Source organism: Thermochaetoides thermophila (assembly GCF_000221225.1).
Source record: "Thermochaetoides thermophila DSM 1495 unplaced genomic scaffold scf7180000011816, whole genome shotgun sequence".
NCBI classification, from domain to species: domain Eukaryota; kingdom Fungi; phylum Ascomycota; class Sordariomycetes; order Sordariales; family Chaetomiaceae; genus Thermochaetoides; species Thermochaetoides thermophila.
The window spans coordinates 4,542,877-4,569,476 of NW_006383032.1; the positions used below are offsets into that span (position 1 = coordinate 4,542,877).

Below are 26,600 nucleotides of genomic sequence, written 5' to 3' on the forward strand. Positions count from 1 at the left end.
TGTGACTTAATCGACTCGCGAATATGATGTCCTATTGTCACTTAAAATCAAGTGCCGTGTTCTTACTGAGTGGAGATGTTTTGGCGACGAAATGCCCACGAGTTCAGTGTACAAAATCCGAGTCTACCAGTTGGAGGACAACCGGTGGTAGGGATTCGAAGACATCCGTTCCGTTTTGGTTGTAACCGAAGACTTCCTCCTTATGATGTCATAACACGAAAAATGCAAGACCTCCAGTAGAACCTGAACATTTAACACACGCTCGGACCTGCCCTATTTTTGAGAGTTGAGTCTTCAGGCCGTATAGTAGCGGCTGTAGTTACTTTCGGAAAGAGAAAGTCAAGCGTGATGAGGTTGGGCCACCCAGCTGCCATGTCTGAACAGAGAGGGTTTGCATTTGAATTCCCTACTGCCTCTACATCAGAATAACCGATCTGATTTATGCAGCATCCCACTATTCAACCCAAACCATGCCAGATAAAGAGAGGTAGAAAAAAAAGAATGAGAGCCTATGCACCTGGTTCTCTTGCTTATACCGGTTGATGTGACAAAAACGCCGCCCAAACGCCAATCTTGTGCTTTGTTTCAAGCCGCCCCAGAAAAAAAACGATAGAACAGAATAGTGTGTCCCAAACGTCTAAATGCCTAACCACGTCTTGAATCTGTCGTATGTGTAAAAGCTCACTGCAACCATGGGCACCACCTTGACATAGCCGATGGTCAACCCAACAAAAAACCCACGGATGCCCCGCTCCCGCATGATCATCTTCGCTGTCTCTCCGATCCTCATCCGGTGCCCATCCCCAACCGCACCACCAACCTGCATCCGTCGCCGGATGACCTCAAGCGGGTACGACGCTGTCTGCGAGACCAGTCCGGCAATACCTCCAGTAAAAAGCTCGGCCCACGACCGCAGGGGTGCAGGCTTGCCTGGAGGATGGTTCTCGGGCCGCGGCAGCGTCGTGTACTTGGCTATCAGCGGATGGCGCATCAAGTCACCAACGGTGTCGTGCGTGAGGAACGACATGCCAGCGTAGGGAAGCATGCCCAAGAGGGTCGGGGAAAAGCCGCGATAGAAGTTGGCTAGGCCGAAACTGGGGGCACGGGGCGCAACCGCAACAGCTGCTGCATGACTAGAGGAAGCCGAAACGCCCGCCGCGAGATCTGCTGCCGCAGTAGCAGCGGGTGTGGGTTTCGGGCTGTGTCGCTCGTGGTAAATTTGCCTACATATCGACCGGAACGTCGACCGACTGTCTTTTTTGGTCTCGAACGCCAGGCGAACGCGGATAACCTCTAGGGGGTAGGTGAAAAAAACCGAAGTGACACCAGCGAGGGAGCCGCTGATGAGGCGTCGAAAGGGCGTCTCCTTGTCACGCCGGGGGATGACGATGGCTCGGATCTGCTCGTAAGCCAGGAACTTAATTGCCGCATAGGGGAAGATTCTCAAGAGGGTTGCCGAGTGCCCCCTGAACAGCCCCAGCGGCCCGTCTTGCTGGTAGATGTCCTTGATAGCCTGGCCTACCCCGAACCAGGAACCTGTGTATTTCACAAAATGCGGATTATGGGACTGAAAAAGGATCTTGACTCGATCGAGTGGCGCAACGACTGTTTTGGCCTGCAACAACACACTCCGTCAGCAACTCCAACTCATCCAACCCGATGGTTGGCCAAAAAAGAAAAAGAAAAGAAAAGAAAAAGAATCGCATACCGCGCAGCCAGCCATGCCCCCCGCAACACCCGACTTCCACACGTAATCAAAGCTGCGCTTGTCCTTCGCGGACTTTGCGCGCGGGATCTTGGCCTCATCGTCGGTCGGGCAGACAGCCGGTTCCTTTGCCGTAGGAGGAGCTGCCACTGCTGCTGCCCCCCCGCGCGACGACTCGCTAACACCGACGATATTGACGTTCACATCCTGCTGCAGGCGATGCGGATGGGACGGCGAGACCCCCGGCATGGAGGCATGGCCCATGAGAGCCGGGGCCGGGGGCATTCCCGCTGGAAAGGGCTTGCGCTCCGCCGTCTCTGACGAGGGCGCGCAAGAGATAAATGAAGTTGAGAGTGCTTGATGGGCCGCGCTAGCAGCGCATCGCCATCACTCGGCGTTGCGACTATTCTTTCTCCGTCAAAAAGGTTTGGTCTTGGAGAGGAGGTCGTGATTAGAAAATCGAAAGCCTCGAGTCAACGACAGGGCGTGGAATTCTGGAAACTTTTTTTAAAAAATATCTCGTCGCTGAGGGCTACTTCAGTGGGGTCGCGAGCGAAATTAGCGATGTGGGTGCTGATGAGGAAGGGAAGGGGGATTGGAAATGATCCAAATGCCGGAAAACGTCATCTCCCTTCTTCCTCTGTCCATGACGGGGAGCCCACGGGTTCACATTCTTTTTAAACCGCCTGCACGCCCCGCCTCCACGATGCCGAGGATTGCCGACACCCGGTTTGCTCCCGTTGGCCCTGTTGCGGTGGCATCGCACCCCTCTTACAGCCCTGGCAGATCCCGACAGCAACCCTGGCACCCTGGCAGGTGCCTGCGCCAGCCCCGCTGCCCCCTGCGCTGGACTGCTGGGTCACGAGCCAACCAGAGCGGGCCGGGTTTGAGATTTGCCCGCCGAGCGATGCGTGTGTCGTGTGTCTTGTTGGATGCGGTACTTCACTAGACTTTCCCCATCATCACCAGATTCCCGCGAAGCTTCATGCAGCGAAGCTCCTGCTGGGCTACCGGTGTTACTTACGAAAACCAGCAGTGTCTTGGGATGAAGCCGTCGTGCATCCTATGGCAGAATAAAAGCAGGACGGTCGTGCTGCTCGACCTGCCGCGGTCGATTGAAGAGGCGCAGGTCTTGTCCAGCGCATGTGCGTCTGCGTCTGCATCTGGCTCTGGATTCAAACTGCTGTTCCCCACGGAGAGGAGAAAGCTCCGCAGGCTGATCTCCGCGCCGCCTCCGACGTGTCCATTCCCAACCCCGGAGCCCAAGAAGGCTGGCTGCAGCAATGGTCTGTATACCACACAATCGGCGTCGTCGCACGCAGCCCAGGTGGCCGAGTTGATGACGCAAGCGGCTGTTGAATCTGCGTTGTACGAAATCAAGACCTCATATGACGGGCCCTGGTGTCTGCCCCGTGTCACTGCCGCTGCCGCTATCGCTGCCCCTCACCAACACCATTCCCAGCCCAAGCTCCAGCCGCCCACCGGACCGAGTCCACGTGCCAGTTCCCCCCCTTGTCCGGCTCCGACTCCGACTCCACTCTCGGCACTAGCCCCGGAGACAACAGAGAAGGGGTCGCGACCTCCGAGGGCTCCTGGAGCAGGACCTCAACTGTCTGGCGAAGTCGAACAGCCCGACATGGCTTCCTCCTTCTCCGGAGAACCCCTATCTCCATATCTCATTCCTCCCAAATCACACTTCCTCCCCGGCACTATCTCCTCCCTTCGTGCGACCTTCCTCTCCAAAGCCCCCCAATTTAACCTCATCCTCCTCGACCCTCCATGGCCGAACCGCTCTGCCAAGCGCAAGCGCAAGCGCGGTTCCCGAGGGGACCCCTCAGCCGCCTACAACACCGCAACAGACCTCACTTCCATCCGTTCTCTGCTCAACCAAATCCCCGTGGCCGCACACCTCGCCCCCGGAGGGTATGTCGCCGTGTGGGTGACCAACTCTGCACGCTTTACAGACCTGCTTCTGACTGCCTCAGGCGGCAACAGCAGCGTTTTTGATGAGTGGGGGGTTGAGTTGGTAGGCGAGTGGACGTGGTTAAAAATCACGGCGAGAGGCGAGCCGATAGTTGGGTTAGAATCGGTGTGGCGAAGGCCGTGGGAGAGGCTATTGATTGCGAGGAAGAAGGGGTTTTATGGACATGCCATGAAGGGACCGGTGAAAGATAAGGTAATTCTTGCTGTGCCGGATGCACATTCAAGGAAGCCCAACTTGAGAGCGTTGTTCGAAGAGGAGCTGTTGCCGGAGAGGTACGAAGCTCTTGAGGTATTTGCGAGGAGTATGACGGCTGGCTGGTGGGCTTGGGGGGATGAGGTTTTGTTGTTTCAGCGGAGGGAATGTTGGGTTGACCAGGCAGATGAGCCTACCGATCCGAGCATAGAGCCTGATGAGTTATAGTCAAAGAATTATGGCTGGTATCACAAATATACTTGTACATTGAACTGGCCCGGTCTATTGCGTGATATTATACACCACCGAAACCCTGTTCTCATCCCGGTGTTTGAGATCTTAACATCCACTCATATCCCAATCTACCCGTTCTTCCATCCTTCCATCCTCTCATCCTCTATTTCCCTCTCTCATTCCCCAAACTTAAAACTTGATATCCTTCTCTACCTCTTTCCATTGCGCGTCCAACCACTTAACATTCAACGTCTTTTCGTTCGTCCACTCCCCAGATTCAATGATTTCCTTCACCTGTTGCTTCAACCCAACCACCGGTTCCGGCTCCGGCTTCTGCGTGCGCAGCTTGGGATCCGGCTTCTCATACAGTTGCTTCTCCATATCCTTACGATACTTTGCCATGCGACTGAACATCTTGTAATCAAACGCATCGCGCTCCTCCTCCGGCAGGGGTTCAGGCCACACAAATGGCTTGACCAGCTCTGCAATCATCATCTTTTGTGCCCGCGGCCGAAACCACTGGCCCGTATACTTCTTACGCTGCGGTGCGGGTTGGTTGATGAAGGAGCGTACGGAAGTCACCTCGACGCCGTAGACATGGTACAAGTAGTCGCGCAGGTCGAGTTTGTTGAACGTGAGGGGGACGACAAAGGTCGCCAGGTTGGGCGGCTGCCGGGGCTTGGGCCGGATGAAGGCGATGACGTGGTTCGGCCTATTGTCAGAGAAGGGATTCGTTAGTATCTGGGCACGTCCTGCGTATCGGTTGAGACTGTCTCTGGGGCTCAACCGCAGGCGGACGGAGGAGGATCGTACAGAAAGACTTGTTTTGTGCCGATCTTGAACGGCGCCTTGGTCGCCGCCTGTTGGACTGCGGTCGCCGCCGAGGTCGCCATTGTGTTTGATCTTTAATTGAGGGTCGAAACGGGCGCCTCGTCAAGAGTTGAGAAACCGACCGGAAACTTGAACCGCGAAACCGCCGCTCGAGGCTCAACTTTTGGATGTCGGATGTCGTCTCGATGTTTCCCGAGCCCAGATTTTCTAGGGCTTGGCATTACCGTTGTCGGGCCGCTGTCAGGTGACGAGCATGGGAGGGGTCGGTCCCACATCGACTACAAAGATTGGAGACATGGAAGCTTGATCCCTTCCCCATAACCCCCACCACAGGTTGCCTGAACATAGCGCCAAGCCCTGATTGCCAGCCCTCACCTTCACCATCAGGTTGTTATCGCAAGGTGGTTGCAGATATGGTCCAAGTCAAATGCTTCAAATCATATTGCTGAAACACTATAAGTGCCAATGGCCGCTTGGCTCAATCAATTGCTCCCAATACCAAATATCCATGGAATACCAAACCCAGAACCGACCTACCCCCTATTACCCGTTTATCCATTAACTCATTTACACGTCGACGCCATCGACAACGACGCCCTTAGTCCACGTAACCTGCATGAACCGGGCAACTTCGTTGGCTGACTCAATAGAAACAAGGGCGCTAACCACGTACAAGGCGGCGTCGATGCCAGCAGCCACGCCACCGCTCGTAATAACACGCAAACCGCCCAAGCGCATTTCCTCGCGACGGGCGATCGACTCCCTCCGCCTCGACTGCTTGAAGGAAATAGAACCCTTCCTAATCACACCGTTAGTTTTGCGCGAGATGCCGTGATAGCAGTTGCAAACGAAAAGAAACATACCGAGCATTCGAGGGGCGTCTATCAGATAGCTCCTCCTTGGTCTTGACATAAGGGTCGTCGTCGCCGACGTCAAAGCGCAGGTTGTTCACTACATAGCGAGCGTCCTCGTGGACATCGGTGCGCTTATCGCCGGTACGTACGACGGCTTGGCTGCACTCGTTCTCGAAGGTAGTCATAAAATCGGGGTGAGTGGTGGCAGCCAGGCCAAGCAGGATGTCCTGTCGGGCCAGGAACAGAGCACCGGTGCAGATGGAGAGGAGCGTACGCTCACGGCTTGGGTCCTTTTCCTGGAGTTCGGCATAGGCCTTGATCAGCGGGAGGGGCTCGTTCTCGTTGCTCTTGAGAATGCGGCTAGTGTTGCCGCCAAGCACGACGACCACATCCCACTCCTCCAATCGCTCGTGGGCTTCCTTCCAAGAGATCTGGGTGCTGACAATCACACCCTGATCGGAGACCACGCTGGTGTCATCGCCCGCGATGGTGATATCAAAGGCTTTGGAGGCTGTTACCCAATGGGGTCAGTAATGCGCCAAACCGGTTGCGGGAAACCACCAGGGCAGTGACAGGTTACGCACTTGGATCCTGCAGGTCATGCAGGGCGCTGGAGAAAACCTCAACTGGACCAGCAAAGTCCATGAGGTTGAAGCCGGTATGCAGGGCAAACAGAACCTGGATAGGCTCGTCTGCCACTGCGGACGTCTTTGCACTCATCTTGACGACCTTGTTGATGTGTTGTGGTAGGGAGAATGTGTTGTTGGGAAGATCGCGGCGATGTAAGTGCTCCGCGATCTACAGACGAAGAATGCACCTCCTTATCAAGCAGAGGCGCAGCAATTGGGGCTGAAGAGACGAGAGTGCGTGTTGGAGAGAAGAATTGGTGCGAAGAAAGCTGTGTGAAGCATAGAAGAGTCAACAGAAATGCGTCGGGACGGAACAGCTGGCATTTTTGTATCCCTATATGCCCTGCCACGGAGGGGTACCTGAGCAGGTCGGTCACGAGAGCTGTCAATCCTAAACCCCACCAGGAGGGGCAAACTGGACGGGACCGGCCCCGGCCCTGGCGCCGAGAAGCTGACCCCTCAGACCATGCATCGGACGATCCCTCATCCACTCAACGCTCTGGGGTTTGACCCACCGCTTTGCTGTTCGCAGCCGAAAAAAAGTGCGGGGTGAGGAGCACGGACCAGCAGCGAGCTGAGCCGCTGTGGACAGCGTGGGTTACGAGAGTTGAGTGGAGCTACAGAGCCTGGGCGCTGGTCACATGGTGGGGCCTGCCGAATTGGGGGAGGGTGCTGGAACTTCGATCAGAAAGACTGCGCAGCGGTGGGGAGAGCAGAGTGATGGCAGTTGGACAGGAGGGGTGAGGTGCTTTCTCAGGTGCGGCGCACACCACAGTGTGTGGATGTGGAGTTTTGACCTTGCTCGCTGATAACCAGAGGAGGGAAAAAAAATGAAAGGAGTAACACCGTAACAATTTACTCAACCGGAGTCAAAGTCTTGAATCAGCACAAACATCTATGTTTTACCCTCAAGTACCCACTACGTGCTCAGAGTCAATACGTTTGCGCCGTCGACACCGTTCTGGCTGAAGCAAGCACTATCCGCCTCTAAAGGGCCCAGGAAGCTGTCAAGGTTCCCGGGTTTGCCGGGCGATCCACCGGTTCCGGCTCCCAACCTTAAGCTTGCTTCTCCAATGCGCCGCAAGTCGTATTGATCAGGATGACTTCATCCGGGTACGTTTACCATGACCATGCGTGTCTTTGGCCACAAGTGCCGAGAACTGGGTGTCTGACTCTGATCCTCTGCGGCGAACCAGGTCCTCCCGAGATCTCTTCAGAGCTCTCAACAGCTTCATCCAGACGCCAACCCTTCCCCCGCCCGCCGACCTCGATGCCATAATCTCCAGTTATCTCGAAAGGCACGACAAGCCCGAGGAGGGATCGGGCGACCGACTGAACGATGAATTGCTTGCTATATGGGACAAGGCGGTGCAGGACCATCCCGAGAAGTACGCAGCCTTTGTGGCTGTTCTGCGCCAGCTGCGACCCGGTCTCGGGGCGCCTGCAAGGACATTCCAATGGTGGGATAAGCTCCTCGACCCGGTCTTGGACAATGCCACCCGCGAGAAGGGTTTGGCGCGGAGCTTTATGGACTTCACGCTGGAGATTTTGTCCTCGAGCGAGTACGATGACCCCGAGGCCTGGGGCGAGGAGGGCTTTATACCCTGGTTGAATCGGCTGCTCGTTCGTTGGATGGAGTTGCGCGAGTCTCGGGCCGATTTTCGCCCGTCGACCGACCTCAAGGAGCAGGTTCTTACGGACGCTCTTTTGGCCTTTGGAAAAAAGGACCCAAAGGGCTTCATGAATGCTCTGAATGCCTTCGTGCTAAGGAGGGAGCACCGTAATTCGGCATTCAGCCTTTTATGTGCCTTCGTCAACAGCGGGCCACCGCATCTCTACCTTATCTTGCAGACGCCCCTTTTCGGTAACATCCTACAGTCGCTGCAAAAAGATGAATCGACATTTACCGTCAACTTGGCCCTCATTGCTCTCGTCATGCTTTTGCCTTTCTTCCCGGGAGATATAGTCCCGTACCTGCCTACTTTGTTCAACATCTATGCTCGACTGCTATTCTGGGACCGCGATTCCTATTTCGCTCAGCAGCACACGGAGATGGGAGAGAACCATGGCGAGTCCGGCACCGACACTCCTTGGGATAAAGTACTCCTTGATCCTGATTACGATGGCCACTCGGTACCCTATCTCCCAGAATACTTTACAATCCTTTACGGATTGTATCCCATCAACTTTGTCGACTACATCCGGAAACCTCACAATTACTTGCCCCATGCCGGCAGCGACGATGACATCGACGTGCATGCAGCGGAAATTCGGGAACGGTCCGAACGCTTCCGGAAGCAGCATCTTTTGCACCCAAACTTCTACGAGTACACAATCGAGACCGAGAAAACGAACATAACCCGCTGGCTTAAGAGCGAGGCGGATGAAATCATTGCCGACTGCATGGCCTTGGTGGTGGATCGGGGCCAGGGCAGGTTTCCCCATGCTCGGTCAGGCACACCGGCTCCCCCAGAAGGCTTGCTGGATGACGATTTGGATCAAGATGGAGGTGAACTTGCTCTGCTTGGCGATCCAGAGTGTGACGATCTGACTTATAACAAAGCACTTTCCTCTAAATCTCTGTCACATAGCCATGGCAATAGCACACCAGGGCGCCCAGAATCCCAGCTGAGCTACTTCTCAGGGGTGGCAAATGATAGCCCGTCTCCGTCGCCGATTCCTGAGCAGCTTCCTCGGGAAACGGCTCAAGGTGCGAAAGAGGCCTTGCGGCAGTCCTTAACTAGTGACAGCATTCCATCACTAGCCTTTGGCACGCAAGATCAAGGGATGGAAAAGAGTCGCGAGTATCCGTCAACTTCGAGACGAGGAACAACGGCAGATGAAAGCAGACCAGGCGTGGAGATCATCGAACAAGTCTCCTTGCTACGTTACCAGAGACATCGACTGCTAAATGACCTGCAGTACGAACGATTCGTCCGACAACAACATATGTCACACATGGGTGAGCTACGACGCAGGCAGATCCGGGTCTCGGCGACCGAAGCTGAGACGCAGAACCTGATGATGGCCAACCGCAGCTTGCGACAACGGCTCGACGAGGCCAAGAGGGGAGAAGCAAAGATCAAGAAGGAGTTTGATCAGCGTCGTAACATGGCCCTGAAGCGGGAGGCTGACCTGTCCAACAAACTTCGGGCGCTGCGAGAAGAGCAGAAAAAGTGGGCGGTCGAAAGTCGTGATCTCAAGCAGCAGCTGGAAAAGACAAAGAAGGAGTGTGCAAGCCTGCGGCAGATTATTGAGGAGTACGAGAAGCAACGGCTTGAGTCGGAACAAAACATGGAGGCAATTGATATCAGCACGGCAACAATCGAGAAGCTCAAGGGTGAAATCGCCCGGCTAACTGCGGTCGAGCGCGAGTTCCAGGGCAAGGAGCAGCGCATGGAGATTGCTCTCCAGGAAGCTGCCGCGACGCAGGCACGTGCAGAACAGCTGAAGATGGAGCTTACTGCAAAGGAACAGCAGATGCACGAGGCACACGAACGATACCTAGCACAGATCAATGAGCTACGACAGCAGTTGACGCAGGCAAGGAGTAAGGAGGGGGGGGCCAGCAGAAGGCGGTTGGCGAGGTGGCGGCACATTTTGAGAAGCAGCTCGCAGCAGAAAGGCAAAAGTATTCCGAGCTGAAGAAGCAGTATAGCGAATTGATGGGGAAGTATACAGTGGCCCAGTCAAAGTTGTTGGATTTGGAGTCGAGGAATAATGAAAGGGCAGGCGGGGGTGCGCAGGAGCCGGCTTTGCCCGGGGAACATACTGCTGGTGGTGATTCAGTCAACAGAAGCCCAATTGCAGTTCGTCCGAGGACACGAAGCTGCTCAGAGACGGAGACGCCAGAGTGTATGGCACAAGTATCACCACCAACGGACCCCGCATCCGGCTCCTTGGGATCTATGTCACACCGTCCGGTGACTCCGGGGGAAGGGAGAGCAACGGGAAGCCAGAACAGGACGATCAATACGGTTTCAAACAACAACAACGCCGCCGCCGCCGCCAACAGCCCACTTGCAGACAGATATATTGGAAGAGGTGAGCCATAAGGAAGCTTAGCCGACGTATGAGATTGTTGCGACTAACTGTAAGTGTGCAGGAGGGGTGCAAAACACAGCGCGTAGACCAAGTAGGGATAAGACGGATGACAAGAAGGATAAGAGATATGGGCCGGGACTAAAAGGACTGCGGTTTCCGTGATTTAATTTACATGAAATGAATGGGTTATGTGTTTATCCTTCACAAGTCAGTCTTGACGGACTACCTGGGATACTGAGATATACCGAGCTGGAGCAATGGTTGGTCCACTGTAGGTAATCTTCTGGATGGTTTTATACACGCGCATCTAAGGATAGCCATTTGTCTTGATTTTTTTTGGAAGGGTATACATTGCATGCAAGGCGAGTAGGCATAAAAACATTGGTGTTATGGACGGCGATAACAGCAAGGCAGCAAAGTTCTTGAAACGCCCACCATAGTTGGATGTTTGTATGTGATCTAGCGGCTGGGGGTGCAGCGCCAAGCTTAGAAGATGCTTCCCCAGCCCCCTCAAATGTTTGCATACGCCGCATAGGAGGGGACAGGAACGTGGGATGCGGTTGGTTGGCTGGTCGGTTGGTTGCTTCGTGAAACTGGAGCAACAAACTGGAAGTACACGAATCCTCGTCGTCGATTCCTCCAAATCATAAACAATTCATTGTCGTCGACTCCAGACTTTATGAAAACATGGGCGACTTGTGTTGATTGCGATGTGGCAGCTCAACTTCTGATGCGGCCCTGAAGTGTTCGTTGTCGTTACCGTCGCCGCCCGCAACGGATTGCTTACCTGCTTCGAGCCGTTTTATCGTGGGGCACTCTTGCTCTCGGCAACACCCCCAGCTGTTTTCCTCTACTCTCAAGAAAAAAAAAGCTTACGACGGCAGTTCTTGGAGTATTTCATTCATCCTACATTCTTCAGTCGGTCGGTTCTCGAGTATCATCAACCCCTCTTCAAGTCTTGTGGCCCACAAAAACACCAATCCCCCAGCCCTTAACCTGCCTGAGATGTCATGATGGCGCGCAGCGAGTAGCGCAATCTCAACAACGGAGGCTACTGTATAGATTGCTCGAGAAGCCTCTTCACCATCAGTCCCTTACAATATAGCGACTCGGAATTCAGTTCAACAGCAAAACTGCGATCGCTGAGCTCAACGCAAGCCGTTCTTTCTACCTGCCTAGTTATTCGTTAAATCTCGAGGTCAGGGCTCGAAATCATCACAATGGCGCCAATACCAACTCTCTTTCGCGCTGCCTATGGCATCACCAAGCTCATCTACCGGCGCCAGGACCGGACCCTCCCTCTCGGCGGCATCCCCACAACGCCAGATGAACCCGAACCCGAACCCGAACCCGACCCTGGACCAGACATTGTCATCTTCCCGACTGCCTCATACTCCGGCCCCCCTGCCCCAACGGTAACCTGGACCAGCCCCGACGATCTGGATGGCAACACTCCCCCCGTTGGATCTCTCTACGGGTCGGGGGATATATCACCGTCCCCGGGCATCATTGTCGCAATCACGCTGGGCGCGGTAGCAGCCTTTGTGGTGCTGCTGGCGTTGCTGTACTTTGCCTGTCTGTACTGTTGGTGCTTCAAGGGGGCGAGGAGGCCAAGATGGGTTACTTCATATGTGAAAGTTGTCAGGAGGAAGGAGAAAAAAAGGAGCAAAAAGAGGGTGAGGAGGAGAAGTGGCGGTGCGAGGGTGACGCTGGAGGTGAGGGAACGTAGGGAGAGCGTGAGCAGCAGGAGTAGTAGCAGCGGAAGCAGCAGTAGTAGCAGCTCCAGCTCCAGCAGCTCTAGCAGCTCCCACAGCCGGCGAGGAAGGAGAGGCTTCTTTATCGTCCCCCCACCTCGCGTGCGGCGTGCTCCTGAGCGTCGCTCGACGGCGACAATGGTTGAGGTCGAGCGCCGTACGATGAGGACGTCAACGACGGGAGGAGCAGGAGCTGCTGGATCAGGAAACCCTAACGCCCCACCGCCAGCGGTTGTTCCCATCTCGCCGCCGAGTAGCATGAGTGGGAGCAGTGTGGATGTGGTGGAGTCGCCGTTGGCGGCGAGGGCAATGGGTCGTGGTGGTGTTGGTGGTGGTAGTAGAGGTAGTGGTGTGCCAGGGTTCCAGCCAGTTGATCCAGCGAGAGTTGGGGGAAGGGTAAGAGGAAGAGGAAGTGGGAACGTTGAGATTCGGACTGCAAGGCCGCGGTGATAGAAGGGAGTCAGCTGAAAGGCTCCATTATCGGAAGGATGGTGAGGTGAGTTGCGCTTCGCTCGTATATTTGAGGATAACGGATTTGGAGTTGGGGTTCGACTTTTTTTTTCAGACACCGATTCTATGAAATCACTTGATGCGTTTCAAAGTGGATAGAGGGTTCTTGTTAAGATATCCGCACGATCTGATTCTGATATGATTCCTAGGGCATTTTGAGATGTGCGAAGTTTCTGGTAATGGGATATCTGTATCTGTGATACTGATAGGAGGACGACGTTTTAAGAGGATTGAAAATGGCGAGATCTAGCTGGACAGGATGCCGAGATAATCTCACCCTTCAATGAGTGCTTCTGCCTCTGCTTGGCCGTTCTCGTTCGTTTCAGCTTTGGTAGCCATGTTTGGTGTGTGTCATTGCGGTAGCTCTTCTCATCAACCTCCTCCTCCTCCTACCTCCTCCTCGCCATGCTATATCACCACTCCGGATTTCCTCTCCGGATTATTCGGCCGATTCAGGCTTGACATTCCGAACACTTGGGCAACCTCCGCCGACAACATTCCCCTGTACCACGGCCCGGATCTGTCTCCGCACCTCCACCTTATCGGCCATGATCCGTCCATGACATCACTGCCCGCCAGGGGCATTGCACATGAGAGATGTCACATGACTCAGATACCGACATATATCAAGCGCTGCAGGACGGGCCACGACCCGAAGGAGGGGAAATTCATAGCTTCCCCTGCTCTTGACCAGTCGACTGCTGCAACGACCGCAGCAGACTAGGTGCCTAGTGGGTAGCCATGGAGAATCCAGGTGAGTGTCTAAGCTAATTAAATACATACATCAATGATTTCATGTCGTCATGTTGTCTTATTGTCTTGTCTAATCCTGGTTGCCAGTTCGAGACGTCGAGACAGTGATCCGTACCCTTACCCAGGGAACTCCGCAAGAACAGACCGATGCCATCAACAAGTACTTCGCCCCGAATGCCTCCTTTGAGCATCCTTTTTGCCGTGTGCCTGGCTTCAAGTGTTTACATGTGCCCTTGGTGGGCAATTTTGACTCCCGGACTCTGATATCGGCCGTCTATAAGTGGTGAGTTCGGGTTGCCCCTAAGTGGAGAAGTGAACTGTTGCTGACAAGGAACAGGTGTATGTATGTCCGACATTTCTCTAGGGAACGGCGCTCATACATTTGATTGATGAATAGACAAAATCTTGAGTCCCAAGATCCAGCTTGAGATTGAATCCTGTGGTAAGTCAACCTTAACAAAGTATATAAAAGCCAACTTTCGATTTGTGCCTCTCCCATTCCCAGCTAACCCCCGAACGAGCATTTGACCAACGTACAAACATTCTCTACCTCCGACTGCACCAAACCTTCTCCATCTGGTTCCTTCCCTTTCATCAGGCCCCCGTCCGACTGATCTCCATCATCCACTTGACGCCCACTTCAGCCAACGGAAGCGTCACCCCCACAGATACCCGTCCCTACAACGCAGCCTCTGAAAAGCGCCGCTCCATCCAAGAAGGCATCGAGCCCAGCTATGCAGAAGTCGCCTCGGGAGCAAGCCGGTCCCGCCCTGGTTCTCGCGCGGGTTCGACTAGCAGCACGGCAAGCCATTCCCATCATGGGCCAACGAGATACCGGATTTCTAAGCAGGAGGATGTGTATCAGGTAAACGAGTTTGTCAAGTTTGTGATGATGGCACCCGGGGCGTGGACTTGTGGGATGGTGCAGCTGATGGTGACGCTATGTTGTGTGCTTGGGGCAATGCTATTGAGACCCATGATGAGGGCCGCTTGGCCAGGGAATCATCGAGGGGAGAAGGAGAAGGGGACTTGATGCAGGTTAAATTGCATGCGATGGTGATGATCTTGTGCAGGTAATTACTGATACATAGGTAGGTAGGTGTAGGTACCTATGTAGTGGCGATGAACGGGATTGCAAGTGAGTCGATCGATCTACCAGACTCTGTCCAGCGAACTTAGCTATACATTTCTCAGACCCCGTAGATGCAAGATTGAAATCATTTTTATCAGAATTACAGCCCGGTACGGCACTTTATATTAAATATGAATTTTAAGAGCAATTCCTCTAATGCATATGATTCTCTATACAATGCTCAATACCCATGCTCATGCAATGAACGGTAGGTAGCGTAATGTTCGGTTTTGCCAGCGAAAGCCCAAACTCCCAGAACGCCTGGGTATTCCCTTCTTTTGCTCGATGGCCATTGAAGCCCTCCTCTATATTTCTCAAAAGAAAACACTCCTCCTCTCTTCATTCTCTTCATATCCCCATTTAATCATTATCATTATCTTCACCCATGGCTCCATTAGGTGAAAAAGATCCCACCTCCGTTTCACAGGTTGATCAAATCCACCTCGGAAAAATCGGGCGGATTCCGTCCATACAACACTCTCGCCCGGCTATCCAGAGCGGTGCCCTCATTCGTAATCGAGATATACTCGCTAAACTCCTTCGTCCTTCGAATCTCATCATCACTCACGCCAATATCATCCCGCGGGATCCACACAACCGGTCTACGTGCCCGCATCGCCGAATGCTGGAACGCTTTGCGGACGAGCGCGTCGCGCTCGTGGGGAGTCAAGTCTTCGACTCCGTCGCAGTACCCGCCAAAGAGGGCTTCTCCCATCGCACGCTGCGCTTCCAGATCCTTTTGGCGGCGCTCGCGCCGATACTGAGCTGCCTGGCGCAGGGCGTCCTCGGCGCGCCCGCCAAAGGTTGCGGCACGCATCACTTGCTTGCCGCTGCGCGCAGCCCAAGTGCCCGCCTGGTGCCGGAAGCGGTCGAAAGTTGAGGCAGTTCGGCGATGGCCTTTCCCGTGAGTGTCGTTGGTCTTGTCGCCCAGCTTTTCGAGTTCGATATCATCGGCTGAGTGGTCACCTGCGGGGTTGGTGAGGTCGGTAGCCTCGTCGTCCTCCGTGATCAAGCCTAGGCGGCGAGCCTGGGCACGCCGGAACGCCTCATCACGGAGCACGGCCTCATCTTCGAATGTGATGGGCAGGTAGCGGAGGAGCGGGCCGAATGATGAGTTCAGCACGTACTGGTACAGCGCCGTAAGGAAGAAGGCGATGATCATGATGATGGCGTGCGGGACGCAGACATTGACGCCCGTCTCGTCCTGGGCGAGGAAGAACAGGCCGATCATGCACAGCTCCATGACGTATAAGCCCGTAAAAGTCTGGTTGATGGCGCGCGGGTACAAGATGCCGCCAGTGTCGGTCTTGAAGCGCGTCACATAGAGCATGTTGTAGCGGTGAGCGACCCACAGCAGGCTAAATGTGATGATGGCGAAGAGAGAGATGAGCGGGGCGACGATGGAGTAGATGAGCGCGATACAGGCGAAGTTCGTATAGACGGGGAAGAAGGAACCCCAGGTGACAGTCGGCAGCTGCGTGTTGCGCGTCCATTTGGCACGGGCCGTGTTGTCGACAATGCGCGCCCAGATGTACCAGATGAAAAGCGTGCCGATCTGGAGCAGCGTACCGGAGCTCGTCGATAACGCCTGCAGAATCATGTACGCAAAGAAGTAGTTGGCTGCCTTGGGCAGATTCTCGGCAAGCACCTGGGGCGTGTCCTGGAGGTTTGATGTGAGATGAGCAATCGTTTGGAAAGTACCGGATGCGATGGAGACGACGAGGAAGACCTGGACGAAGAGGAAAGAAAAGTAATAGACTTGAACCGTCTCAGACTTGCTCGCGCCCGTCTTCGCTCCCTGCCAGGTAGCCAGGTAACCGAGGACGATGGGTACCAATGCCAGGATCAGAGACAGTACCAGCGCCGGCAAGACACCCGCTATCGCCTTGACAGCGTTGTGCAAAGTCTCATTCTCCACCAGAAAGCTCAGCCAGTCATACTTGCGAATCAGAGCGTCGATCTGGGAGAGAGAGGCCGTCCAGGCAACGGGGAACGCCCAAAGGACAACCATGGCGGTCACGAGCAGGAAGACAACCGCACGTCTAGCCCATTCATTCCACCACGTGATCGCCATGTTATCCCAGATGACGTCGTCAGGAGAGATTTCAACCATGCGTGGTGCCATCTGTTTAGGGATGTGATGCGTAACCGACTGGCAAGCCATATGGGCAGCGACTTGATGGTTGAACTGGATGAAGGCCGAGTTCATGACGGGATAACGCTCTGGGTGCCGTTGGTCCTCCTCAATCTCCAGGTTAAGGCGGGCCAGCTCCTGGCGACACCAATAGATGGTATCTACCTTCTTTCCTATCGGGGGAAAGATCAGGGGCAGCCACCATGGTAATCCAGGCCATCTGGGGACGCGATGACGCGGTCGCTCCTCAGGCTTCAGCCACTTCCTCCATTCGGCATCCTCCTCGGGCTGTGTCGTGTAGTCGCGCGTGTACGCGGGCGGATATTCAACCGCAGGACCGGGGTCCCGCAGAAGGGGAACCGAATTCCTCAGGATATCCCAGAATGATTTATGATCGTCCTTCCAGTCTTGCTCCCGTTCTTCATAGCCTTGAGGGATAGGCGATGCGTAGCTGCCTGTAGGCGGCTTCCAAAACTCCCACCAGCGAGTCTTCTTCGTGACGATCATCTCGTCCAGATTCGTCGCACGGCGAGTGGTGTTGCCGTAGTGCCGGAGGTAGGACTGCCGTGCAGACTGCCGATTCTTCGCCTTGGAGTCGTCTTGAGCTTCCTGGGAGCTCCCAGATGGACTGCTGCTGTACTTCAAAGGAGCCTCGGACGCGAAAGATACCTTGGGTCGGTAGTCATCATCGGTATCGCCGCCATGAGCAGAGCCAGAGTCAGGGGTTATAGGAGACGCAGGACGACGCGGGTCGTCGGTTTTGACAAAGCCAAAACCCGCCTTTCGTTCAAGCTCCTCATCAATGCCCCTACGTATGGCAGCTGTGGCGCCCTCAACCAATCCCATGCCGGCCCCGGCAACAACAGCGACTCCCTTGCCTACGCCTTTCCCGATACCGCGACCGATTTTGCCAAAAGGGCTTCCCGGTCTTCCGTGGTTGATCTTGGGATCAAACTTGTCCCCTTCCGCTTCCGCAACAGCCTCCTGAATTCCGTGCGGCAGATGAGGCGTATGAGCACTCAAGCCGCCCTCGCCTTCGGCACGTCGCTGGGCCGCCTCGTCCTCCTCTTTCGCACGCTGAGCTCTGTCGGCCCTATTCTGGGCTTTCATTCTCTGAATGAGGGTACCCTCCCTTGCCTGTTTCATCTGGCGCCTCTTAGCCTTGCGGATCAGCTCACTCTCGGCTTCTTCTAGCTGCTTGTGGATGCGAGCGCGCTCATGGATTTTCTCGAGAAGTGCGGTGAAGTCCCGGGTAATCCAGACATTTCTAATGCCACCGGGGAAGACATCGAACAGACCTCTCAGAGCGGTCTCGCTCAGCCATTTGTCGGGAATAGAGCTCACAAGCACGGTGTTGGCAGAAGCGCGCAAACGGTGCTCGGCGCTGGTGAGGTAGTCTTGGCGAATCTTGATGTAGACCTTGAGCTCGGCGAAGAAGACACCACACACCCAGAGGATGACAAGCAAGGCGAGGATAAGGTGGGCCCAACGACGATCCTGCTTGTTCGGGGCTACGTTGCCCCAAGCGAGCGTGTCCAAACCGGTAGGCACGCTGATAGTGACGGTTCCATCGGTGACGCCGCCGTCGATGGTGCCGTTAACGACATCGCGACCAAGCCCCCCGATGTAGTTCAGGGGGATGAGGATGGGAATGACAACCAGAGCGATGGGGATGAAGATGATGAGGAGTGTTTGCAGATAGCGCAGGAAAAAGTAGGCGTCGAGGCCGCACTTCTTGATGATTTCGCGATCCTCGAAGCTCATGAGCTTGAAAGCCAGAGCCCAGTGGCTGGATGGCGGGGGATCAGTGCGCTCCCGCTCTGGGACGAGGTAAGTTTTTGGTTTACTGTCGAGCAGATGGATTAGCGAGAGGTTATAAGAAGAAAAGAGGAGGAGCTTGAATAGACTCCAGCACTCACAATATCCTAACCAGCTTGTTTCTCAAGAAAAAGAAGAGGCTCATCTGAACGCCAAAGACGATCAGCGAGGCGGCTAAGGCGGAAATGAAGGCGATTAAGCTGATGCCCGTCGACTCCTGGGCCGATCCAGGGCCTTCGGGGATGGCGCTTGACGGCGACGCCGCCGCGTGGGCGGACGTCGGAGTTGGCTGGCTCATGGGCTGTCGGCGGTTCCCGTTGCTTGCGCTCACGTCTCGGCTTGCAACTTGAAAAATGCGATCGTGATCCCACCAGTTTCAGGGTGTTCTCTCAGCAATTGGCCATGCGTTCGGTTCTGAGAACACCCTAACACCTATCGCAGCATGGGGAGTTGTGGGCAAATGTTGGGAGGTCGTAGGGTATATCGGTCGGATGTATACGACTCGCAATTAGGTGCTCGGAGGATTGTGATGAGGCTCAAAGCTCCTGACACCTGTGTGGCAGCCCCGGAGTGAGTAGTTAGGGTCGGTCGGTGGTCGGTGAACAAAAGGGGGCGCGGCAAGCTGGAAGTTGGAAGATAGCTAGCCAGCCCTAACTCTTGAGGTGTGAGAGGTGTCAAAGGTACCTACGTAAAACCGTATGCAACGGCCACGATGTCACCGCCAAGCGTTCATCAACGGCCAGGAGGATGAGAAGTGGAAGAGAAAGAAAGACTTTTGGTGAGGGCTCCCAAATCTTGGGTCGGGCCCTGGTGGCCTCTCCCAGGTCATTAAGTCGTGGACCGACCACCGTTGTGCGAGGGCCTGATGAAGGACGGGTCGGTGCTGTCTGCCATGCCAGGAGCCGGTCGCGCTTCTGAAATACCCACCTCATCCTGGATAACGGAGACAAATGCGACAAGGGGTCGTTTCTTGGTTTGAAACACCTGGCAGCTTTGGGAATAGCGCAAACCTATGATTGGCTGCAGCGATGACGTAGGCGGCTTTTTATCATGCTTTTATCGCAAAATGACCGATGATTGGTCAAAATAAAAAAGTGTCCGGTTGCCCAAAGGAGCAGGTCCCGCTTGTGCGCTGCCCATCACCGCGCGCTGTGCTTTGTACCCTCGGCGAGGCGATTCAAGGTTTATTTTATGTTATTATTTTTTTTAAAAATTCTTTCATCTGATACGACAACAATGAGCCTTTTTCTTTCCTTTCTTTTAGCTTATCTTTTGGAGGGTGAATACAATTGTGCTGCTTTGTCGCTTTGTTCACCAAAGGTTGAGGATCTGACAGTCTGGATCTGGGTGCGATGATGTGCGATAGTGATGCTGAGTTACCTACCTAGGTAGTGCAGTTAGTGCATTCAAAGATCGATATTGTGGATGCAGATTATGGATGTTTTATTCTTTGCGGGCCGCTACATCCATGCTGCCGCCGTTCCGCTAAGTGCCAAAGAAGGCAATCCCGTAATCCATACGGAAAGCCGTTCTTGGATGACATATTGCGTCGTCTGTAAAGGGGACTGTAAGTCATCGCAGAGCAGTGAGTTAGAGCCATGGCATGGACAAAAGACGACATCAGAACCGTACCTAAAATCCAGGTCAGATCTAGGGGGGCAAGGTGCCATAAGTAACACAAGACATACTCTCTCATGAATGAACTGTGTGGTAGCTTACCTACACTGCTAAGCACAAGCACTACCAGGATGCAATCGACAAACTGCATCCGGGAGCTTGCAATTTCATACGGATCCGTACACTCAGGAACCGTTTGTCAAACCATCCAAAAGATCATCGTGATCCAAGATGGATTGAGTTTCCCCATCATCACGGCCGTAACTAGCAGATTGACCTTGGCACAAAGCTATTTTGGAGGAAATTCAGGAAGAACTTTTTATCATTCCGTGCAGTGTCTACCTCTTCTGAAGTTTTGTTGTCGCGGGGCCACGGGGGTTTTTTTGGGCGCCGAAGCTACATACAACAAAGATCAGATCCGTATGGGCAAACAAATGCTGATGTCGTCCCCTCCATCTTGCATCGGACAAAAAAGCCGTAAGGCCCACCCTCCAAGCCATTCTGGAAAACGCCTGCAGTAGCGCAGCAAAACACCACCAGCACGGCGTCGAAGATCGGCTGCTGGGCTGTTGGCCAGGACTCGCCGGTCACTCTCAGCACCAGTTAGAAGCGCAAGAAGCGCAAGACCTGGGACCAGGCACAATGCTAACTTGGAAGTAGGTAACTGCTTGGTCACGGATGTACTGCAAGCAAAAAAGCAAAAAAAAAAAAAAAAAAAGAACCGTTGCCCACTGTCCCACTGCCGGCAAATCCATTTTCCCCAACTCGCTTTCCCAGCCCACGAATCCCCGACGAGCAGCGACTCGGCGAGCATGCAGCCATGCAGTCATGCAGCGCGCAAAAAAGATCCAAGACGGGTTCCAGATTTCCCTGTGGAAAGCAACACCACAAGGAGAGCATCAGAATTACCAGAAACGCAGCAGACACCTTCCCCGCACTCAGCGCTGTCGAATGATGGGGATGCGGTTTTGTGTGTGCCCACACCCCACCTTCTGACCACCGCCCTCGGGGCTCGTCAGAGCCAAACGCTGCTGCCCCGCGCCGACCATTCATCCATCCAGCATGCGCGTAACTGTGTTCGGGGCTAGTCGGGTACAGTAGATCCTGGATGAACTGCAGTGTAGGAACCTGGAGTCCATCCGTATCGCAGCTCATTGCTCAATAAACAGACAGGTATCCCGGTCGAGCGGGTTAGCATCCTTCAATCCATGGCCCACAAATCATAGATCCCAGTGCCCACTCTTCCCACTCCAATTCGGAACCGCTGAGCATGCCGCTCTTCCCACGCGGCCACGCTCAGGCCTTGGGGCCGTCGATGGACCGCGGGCCGTCGTCTGCGACACCACTGCCGAGCGAGGGACCCCGCGAGATCGACGCTGCTTATATATATACCTACCTTACCTTACCTACCTGCCTAAGATGAACCTAGGGGAAGGCACGCCTGGTCTGATGGTTCGAGGCTGAAGAGTGAGTGACTTAGCCTCGGAGGTTGCATCGTCTCATCTTTTTAAGTGCCGGCAGCAGTTCCAAGCTTCCAAGCACGCTCTCCAGGTCTCCAGCTACGACACCCTTTTATTATTTCATATTGCTCCCTGAAGCGAACCGCCACTCCAGCTTCTCTTCGGCCTCTTCTTATGCTCCGTGCTCCTCTTTAGAGTCTTAGACGACAGACAGCCTTAGATTTAGACCTAGACTTGTGAAGTATTTTTTATTATTATTCTGGACGTTCGTATCATCTCCTATTAGCATTCACAATGGCCAACGTTCGCGACCTGCACATCATTGTCATCGGCGCGGGTATGTACCTCCTGGGTTGTGTTCCCAATTTCCGTTTCAGGTATTGAGTTGAGAGAGAGAGAGAGAGAGAGAGAGAGAGATGTATCCTGAATCCTGACTGACCCGCCTGCAGGCATGGGTGGCCTGGGCACTGCCCTGGCTTTTGCAAAGAAGGGCTTCAAGCACATCGATGTGTTTGAAACTGCAGCAGATCTGGGTTTTGTCGGCGCTGGCATCCAGATGCCCCCAAATATGACCCGTGTGTTGGATCGTCTTGGTTGCTGGCAAGACATCTTCAAGGAGGCGACCAACGTGAAGGGCACCAGCATCAGGCGTATGCACTCCCTGATCTCAACAGCCAACCTCAACTGGTAACTGACTCCTTGACAGAGGGAAGCACAAATCTTGAACTGTCCCACGTCGAGATGCCCGATATCGAGCAAAAGTATGGCTACCCCCACTGCACGGGGCACCGCTCATCACTCGCCGGCGGCATGTACAAGGCGTGTCTGAAGGAGAGCGCCATCAAATTCCACTTCTCGACACGGCTGGTCAAGGTCAACTCGTTCAAGCCCAAGGTGAGCATCACGGTCCAGCCAAAAGACGGCGATGAGTATACGGTTGAGGGCGATATTATGCTTGCATCGGACGGTATCAAGTCTGTGACACGCACACAAATGCTCGCCGAGCTCGGTCTGCACTCCGAGGAAGAAGACACCGGCCAAGCCGCCTACCGCATCATGCTGAAGCGTTCCGAAATGGAGCACGACCCGGAGATGAAAGCACTGATCGACAGCGACGAGGTCGTGCGCTGGGTGGGCGAGCGCCGGCATCTCATCGCATACCCGGTCAGCAACAAGCAGATCTATAACATCTCGACGGCCCAGCCCGACGTCAATTTCGCCAAGGCTACTAACGCTACCTACACGACCCGCGGCTCCAAAACGGCCATGCTCAAAGTCTTTGAAGACTTCTGTCCACTCGTCCACCGCATGCTGGACCTGGTGCCGGACGGCGAGGTGTGCGAGTGGAAGCTACGCGTGCACAAGCCATTGCCAACCTGGGTGCACGGGTGTGTTGCGCTGTTGGGCGACGCCTGCCACCCGACGCTGCCGCACCTTAGCCAGGGCGCGGCGATGGCGATTGAGGACGGCGCTGTTCTGGCCGAGGTGGTGGCCAAGATCCCCGCCGACAAGATCCACGACGCAGAGGTGATCACCAAGACGCTCAAGACATACGAGCTGCTGCGCAAGCCGCACTGCACGGCACTCGTCGACCTGGCGACACTGTCAGGTCGCATCCTACACCTGGGCGAAGGCAAGGCAAGAGAGGAGCGTGACCGGCTGTTCCGCGAGAACGGCAAGCATGGCGTCGTGCCCGACAAGTGGGCCAGCCCGGACGTGCAGCAGATGATTTACTCCCATGACTGCGTCAAGGATGCCAACGAGCGGTTTGATGCCATTTACGCCACGTTGTGAATCTGGGGAAAAAAACAATAAGGGGAGAGTGTGTGGTCTGATAAAAACTTTCCTTTAGCCATTTCCTGCTTGTCTAGGTACCGCGCCATGTTCATATCCCCTGTACAAGACCCTAAAAAAAAACACACACACACACAAATACCCACCACCGCACCACCTCCTTGAGTAATTAATAACAGTAGTAATTGGGGAAAATAAAAATAAGAAACCAGAAAATAGAATATCATAGGAAACACATAAGATAGAACAAATGCATGTGCCACGTTCCACTATGTGATGCTCTCGAGAGGGGGTAAGGTCACACTTAGAGAGCGTGTGAGTAGCGGCGAGAGCCAAGCCAAAAAAAAAAAAGGCCTTCTGTTCAGCGCCACTCTCTCTATTCAAACCATATAACATTGCAGATCTCGAAGCGGGTTCCACAACAGGCAATTGCATCCGCATCTGCAAGGGACGAAGAAATGGCTTCTCTCACTGCGCTGTCGTGGGGAGTTTGAAGAGGCAGCGATTCATCGCCACTTGGTTGAAAATTGTCGAGTAAAACCGCACTTTGTACGTTTTGATCCGATTGCTCAAAGCGTACCCCGTCAGGCAGATTGCCTTCTATAGGGCTGTGAGCGCTGCGGACGTCGGCTACGTCGGCTTCGCGTGACCTCTCTTCTTTTTCATCCTTACCCATAGCAGCACATAGCTTCTCCCCTCCCTCTCTATCGTCTTCTATTCATAGAATTTTTTTTTTTTTTTTTTTAGAAGAGGATGTCCAAGCAGCAGCAACATGCCATAGCCGCGAGGCAGCCCTCAAGGAAGCCCTGTTTAAAACAAATATAATCTGTCAGCTTGTCTGTTTGTCTTGTATTTTCCCTGACCGGGTGCAACGTGGTCGAGGTGACGTTGCGAGTGAAACACAAGAACGTCCCAAAGAGTAGAACTTACGGGGCCACTCTTTTGCTGCTGCTGCTGCTGTTGCGGGTAATATCCTTGTGGAGGATACGGCCCGCCCGGCTGAGCATAGTAGCCCGCAGGCGGTTGCTGCTGCCCGTAGTAGTAGCCGGCCGGAGGAGGCTGCTGACCATAGGCCATCTGCGGGTTCTGCGCATAGTAGCCTTGCGCGGCGCCGGCATTGGGGTCGGCGCCCGGATAGGTGTTGTAGGGAGGTTGCGGAGGTTGTTGTTGGTAGGCCGGTTGAGGAGCCGCTGGCTGAGAGTAGGCGGGCGGTTGGTCTTCCTTGCCGGACATTTTGGATATAATTTACTTGGTTGGTAGTGGTTTTAGTTAAAGGTGATGAGTGAAAGCGAAAGCGCAGTCGCAAAAAAGTCCGAAGATGATTCGGAAAGTCAGGGAAAGAGTACGCGCTGAAGAGCGATCGACTTCGAATTACTAGTTGCTGCTGTGCCGTCTGGGGGCGTCAAAAGCAGGTCGGGAATGGAATTAGTTGCAGGCGGTTAAGAGGGAGAGGAGGAACGATGTAGTCGGCGGAAAACTATTGCTAGCCAGCCGACGATCTCAGGACCTGGGAAAGGCTTTTTGCCCGTCGCAATGTGGCAAAGAGCAAGGACACGTGTGGGTGTTGTGGCTGAGGCTTTGGGGGATGCTGGGATCAGCAGGCGATGGTGAGCATGTGCCTGCCCAAAAGTGGCGGGGCTTAACAGGCTATGAATCGCAGTGAGTGTGCTGGATCTAGGAGCGTATGCGTGTTTGGGGATAGATAAGATGAATGTAGTGGATTACGGATACACTTGCGTGGCCGTGAGGGCGCGCATGACTCAGCGATTCAGCGATCGCGACTCAGGGGCTCGAAACATTGCCAGTCGCGCCGCCTTCAAAAGATTCCGATTCCCGTCGTGGGCATTGAACTTTCGGATGGGAAGAAAACAAAACCAGCAGATAGGGGGCTACTTACCACTAAATACCTAAAACAAAATTTTAGAGAAAAAAAAAAGTCAAAGAGCCAGCGAGCCTGTTACTCAATTCCTGAAAGGCTGCAAAGCAATTGCAAAGAAAGCTACACGTCCTGTGAACGGTTGGTTCCGGGAACGGATCGCAGCGGTGATGGAACAAAAAAGGGGCGGAAACACGGGAAGCCAACGGTTTTAGCATGGCTCGATATGCCAAGACTGCAGCGCGTGGAGACTGGCGGACTGCGGGCTTTGCAGGCCAAGCGTTCCTGATCCGGCGCCTGGGGTCAAACATGGAGCGTCTCACTTCCAAGCGGCTCACATCGAGCCGGCTCCTTGTTGCGCATTTGCACTGCTTCGCCACACTCTCGTAGCAGCACCACTGCAGGCTGCGTCGCCGACTCACTGCTGGGAGTCTAAGTCTGCAGTTGGTAGTACGGATTGTGTACATATCTGTTTGCCCACATCTAAATTACAGCCTCATCCCTCTGGACGTAACTGTTACTAAATCCTGGTCTGACTGGTTGGCTCGGAAGATAACGTCGCCATCTGGGGTCCTTTTCTAAGACTCCACATGGGTACCCTCTCTCGACACAGTCCGCGTTCCTACCTATTCGCGAAATTGATGACATTTGTCGTGCGCTCTAAATCCCCATGTGTAGGGAACACGGCATCCTCGATGTACCCAACCTGGGGTAGATAGCTAGGATAGGATACTACCAGAAAGGGTGTCAGTATCGGCGCATTAACACGTAGCCGTGGTGTCCCGTTCTCAGACGGCTGTCGGCGGCCTCCACAACGTGAACAGCCTGGTCGGCGAAATGACTGGCGATACCTGTCGATCTCTCCACTATTCCTAGGGTGCAGGCCTTGTGTTCGCATCGTCGGTTGCAGATGTGTTGAGATATGAACCAGCATTCGGCCCAGCGATCAGAGCCTTATATCATAGTCTTTGAGGAAGCGCCTATTGCTGTCGAGACCAAAGCCTGTAAGCCATCCAAGTGCTTGCATGCATGAAGAGATCGCGTTTGATGCATCTTGGCTTACAAGCCGCAATCCCATGTTACAAGTACCTATGAGATGAGTGTGCGTCCAACAGGCATGATCGGTAAGCGGCACGTTGCACAATACAGCGAACGGCTCGTAAGTACGAATGATGACGACATGCTTGTAAGTTACCGTCTTGGCAGGGAACTCGGCCCTTTGTTCGATGCCCACTCGCATCACCACACCACAACGTCAGAAATAGAAACTTTTTCGGGG

At 54.3% G+C, this 26,600-nt stretch overlaps 9 protein-coding genes across 9 annotated transcripts; 4 read left to right on the forward strand and 5 right to left on the reverse strand.

Annotated features, from left to right (window-relative positions):
- Positions 1–637: 637 nt before the first annotated feature.
- CTHT_0033220 (putative mitochondrial carrier protein) lies at positions 638–1,990 on the reverse strand (the record flags this gene model as incomplete). The annotated part of the gene is made up of 2 exons (XM_006693697.1): positions 638–1,615; positions 1,709–1,990. The coding sequence occupies 2 exons, from the start codon at positions 1,988–1,990 to the stop codon at positions 638–640; spliced, it is 1,260 nt and encodes a 419-aa protein (XP_006693760.1).
- Positions 1,991–2,411: 421 nt separating this feature from the next.
- Positions 2,412–4,109, forward strand: CTHT_0033230 (uncharacterized protein; the record flags this gene model as incomplete). The annotated part of the gene is made up of 2 exons (XM_006693698.1): positions 2,412–2,623; positions 2,675–4,109. 2 exons carry the CDS (start codon positions 2,412–2,414, stop codon positions 4,107–4,109), a joined length of 1,647 nt encoding a protein of 548 aa, XP_006693761.1.
- A 195-nt stretch (positions 4,110–4,304) lies between these two features.
- On the reverse strand, positions 4,305–5,008 carry CTHT_0033240 (mitochondrial 54S ribosomal protein uL23m; the record flags this gene model as incomplete). The annotated part of the gene is made up of 2 exons (XM_006693699.1): positions 4,305–4,827; positions 4,929–5,008. The coding sequence occupies 2 exons, from the start codon at positions 5,006–5,008 to the stop codon at positions 4,305–4,307; spliced, it is 603 nt and encodes a 200-aa protein (XP_006693762.1).
- Positions 5,009–5,513: 505 nt separating this feature from the next.
- Positions 5,514–6,520, reverse strand: CTHT_0033250 (uncharacterized protein; the record flags this gene model as incomplete). The annotated part of the gene is made up of 3 exons (XM_006693700.1): positions 5,514–5,745; positions 5,810–6,311; positions 6,385–6,520. 3 exons carry the CDS (start codon positions 6,518–6,520, stop codon positions 5,514–5,516), a joined length of 870 nt encoding a protein of 289 aa, XP_006693763.1.
- A 1,008-nt stretch (positions 6,521–7,528) lies between these two features.
- On the forward strand, positions 7,529–10,074 carry CTHT_0033260 (uncharacterized protein; the record flags this gene model as incomplete). Its single annotated transcript, XM_006693701.1, has 2 exons — positions 7,529–7,542; positions 7,626–10,074. 2 exons carry the CDS (start codon positions 7,529–7,531, stop codon positions 10,072–10,074), a joined length of 2,463 nt encoding a protein of 820 aa, XP_006693764.1.
- A 1,619-nt stretch (positions 10,075–11,693) lies between these two features.
- On the forward strand, positions 11,694–12,677 carry CTHT_0033270 (uncharacterized protein; the record flags this gene model as incomplete). Its single annotated transcript, XM_006693702.1, has 1 exon — positions 11,694–12,677. The coding sequence occupies one exon, from the start codon at positions 11,694–11,696 to the stop codon at positions 12,675–12,677; it is 984 nt and encodes a 327-aa protein (XP_006693765.1).
- Positions 12,678–15,043: 2,366 nt separating this feature from the next.
- Positions 15,044–18,872, reverse strand: CTHT_0033280 (uncharacterized protein; the record flags this gene model as incomplete). Its single annotated transcript, XM_006693703.1, has 2 exons — positions 15,044–18,602; positions 18,676–18,872. 2 exons carry the CDS (start codon positions 18,870–18,872, stop codon positions 15,044–15,046), a joined length of 3,756 nt encoding a protein of 1,251 aa, XP_006693766.1.
- Positions 18,873–21,945: 3,073 nt separating this feature from the next.
- Positions 21,946–23,445, forward strand: CTHT_0033290 (uncharacterized protein; the record flags this gene model as incomplete). The annotated part of the gene is made up of 3 exons (XM_006693704.1): positions 21,946–21,988; positions 22,101–22,301; positions 22,358–23,445. 3 exons carry the CDS (start codon positions 21,946–21,948, stop codon positions 23,443–23,445), a joined length of 1,332 nt encoding a protein of 443 aa, XP_006693767.1.
- Positions 23,446–24,188: 743 nt separating this feature from the next.
- Positions 24,189–24,678, reverse strand: CTHT_0033300 (uncharacterized protein; the record flags this gene model as incomplete). Its single annotated transcript, XM_006693705.1, has 2 exons — positions 24,189–24,251; positions 24,376–24,678. The coding sequence occupies 2 exons, from the start codon at positions 24,676–24,678 to the stop codon at positions 24,189–24,191; spliced, it is 366 nt and encodes a 121-aa protein (XP_006693768.1).
- Positions 24,679–26,600: the final 1,922 nt, after the last annotated feature.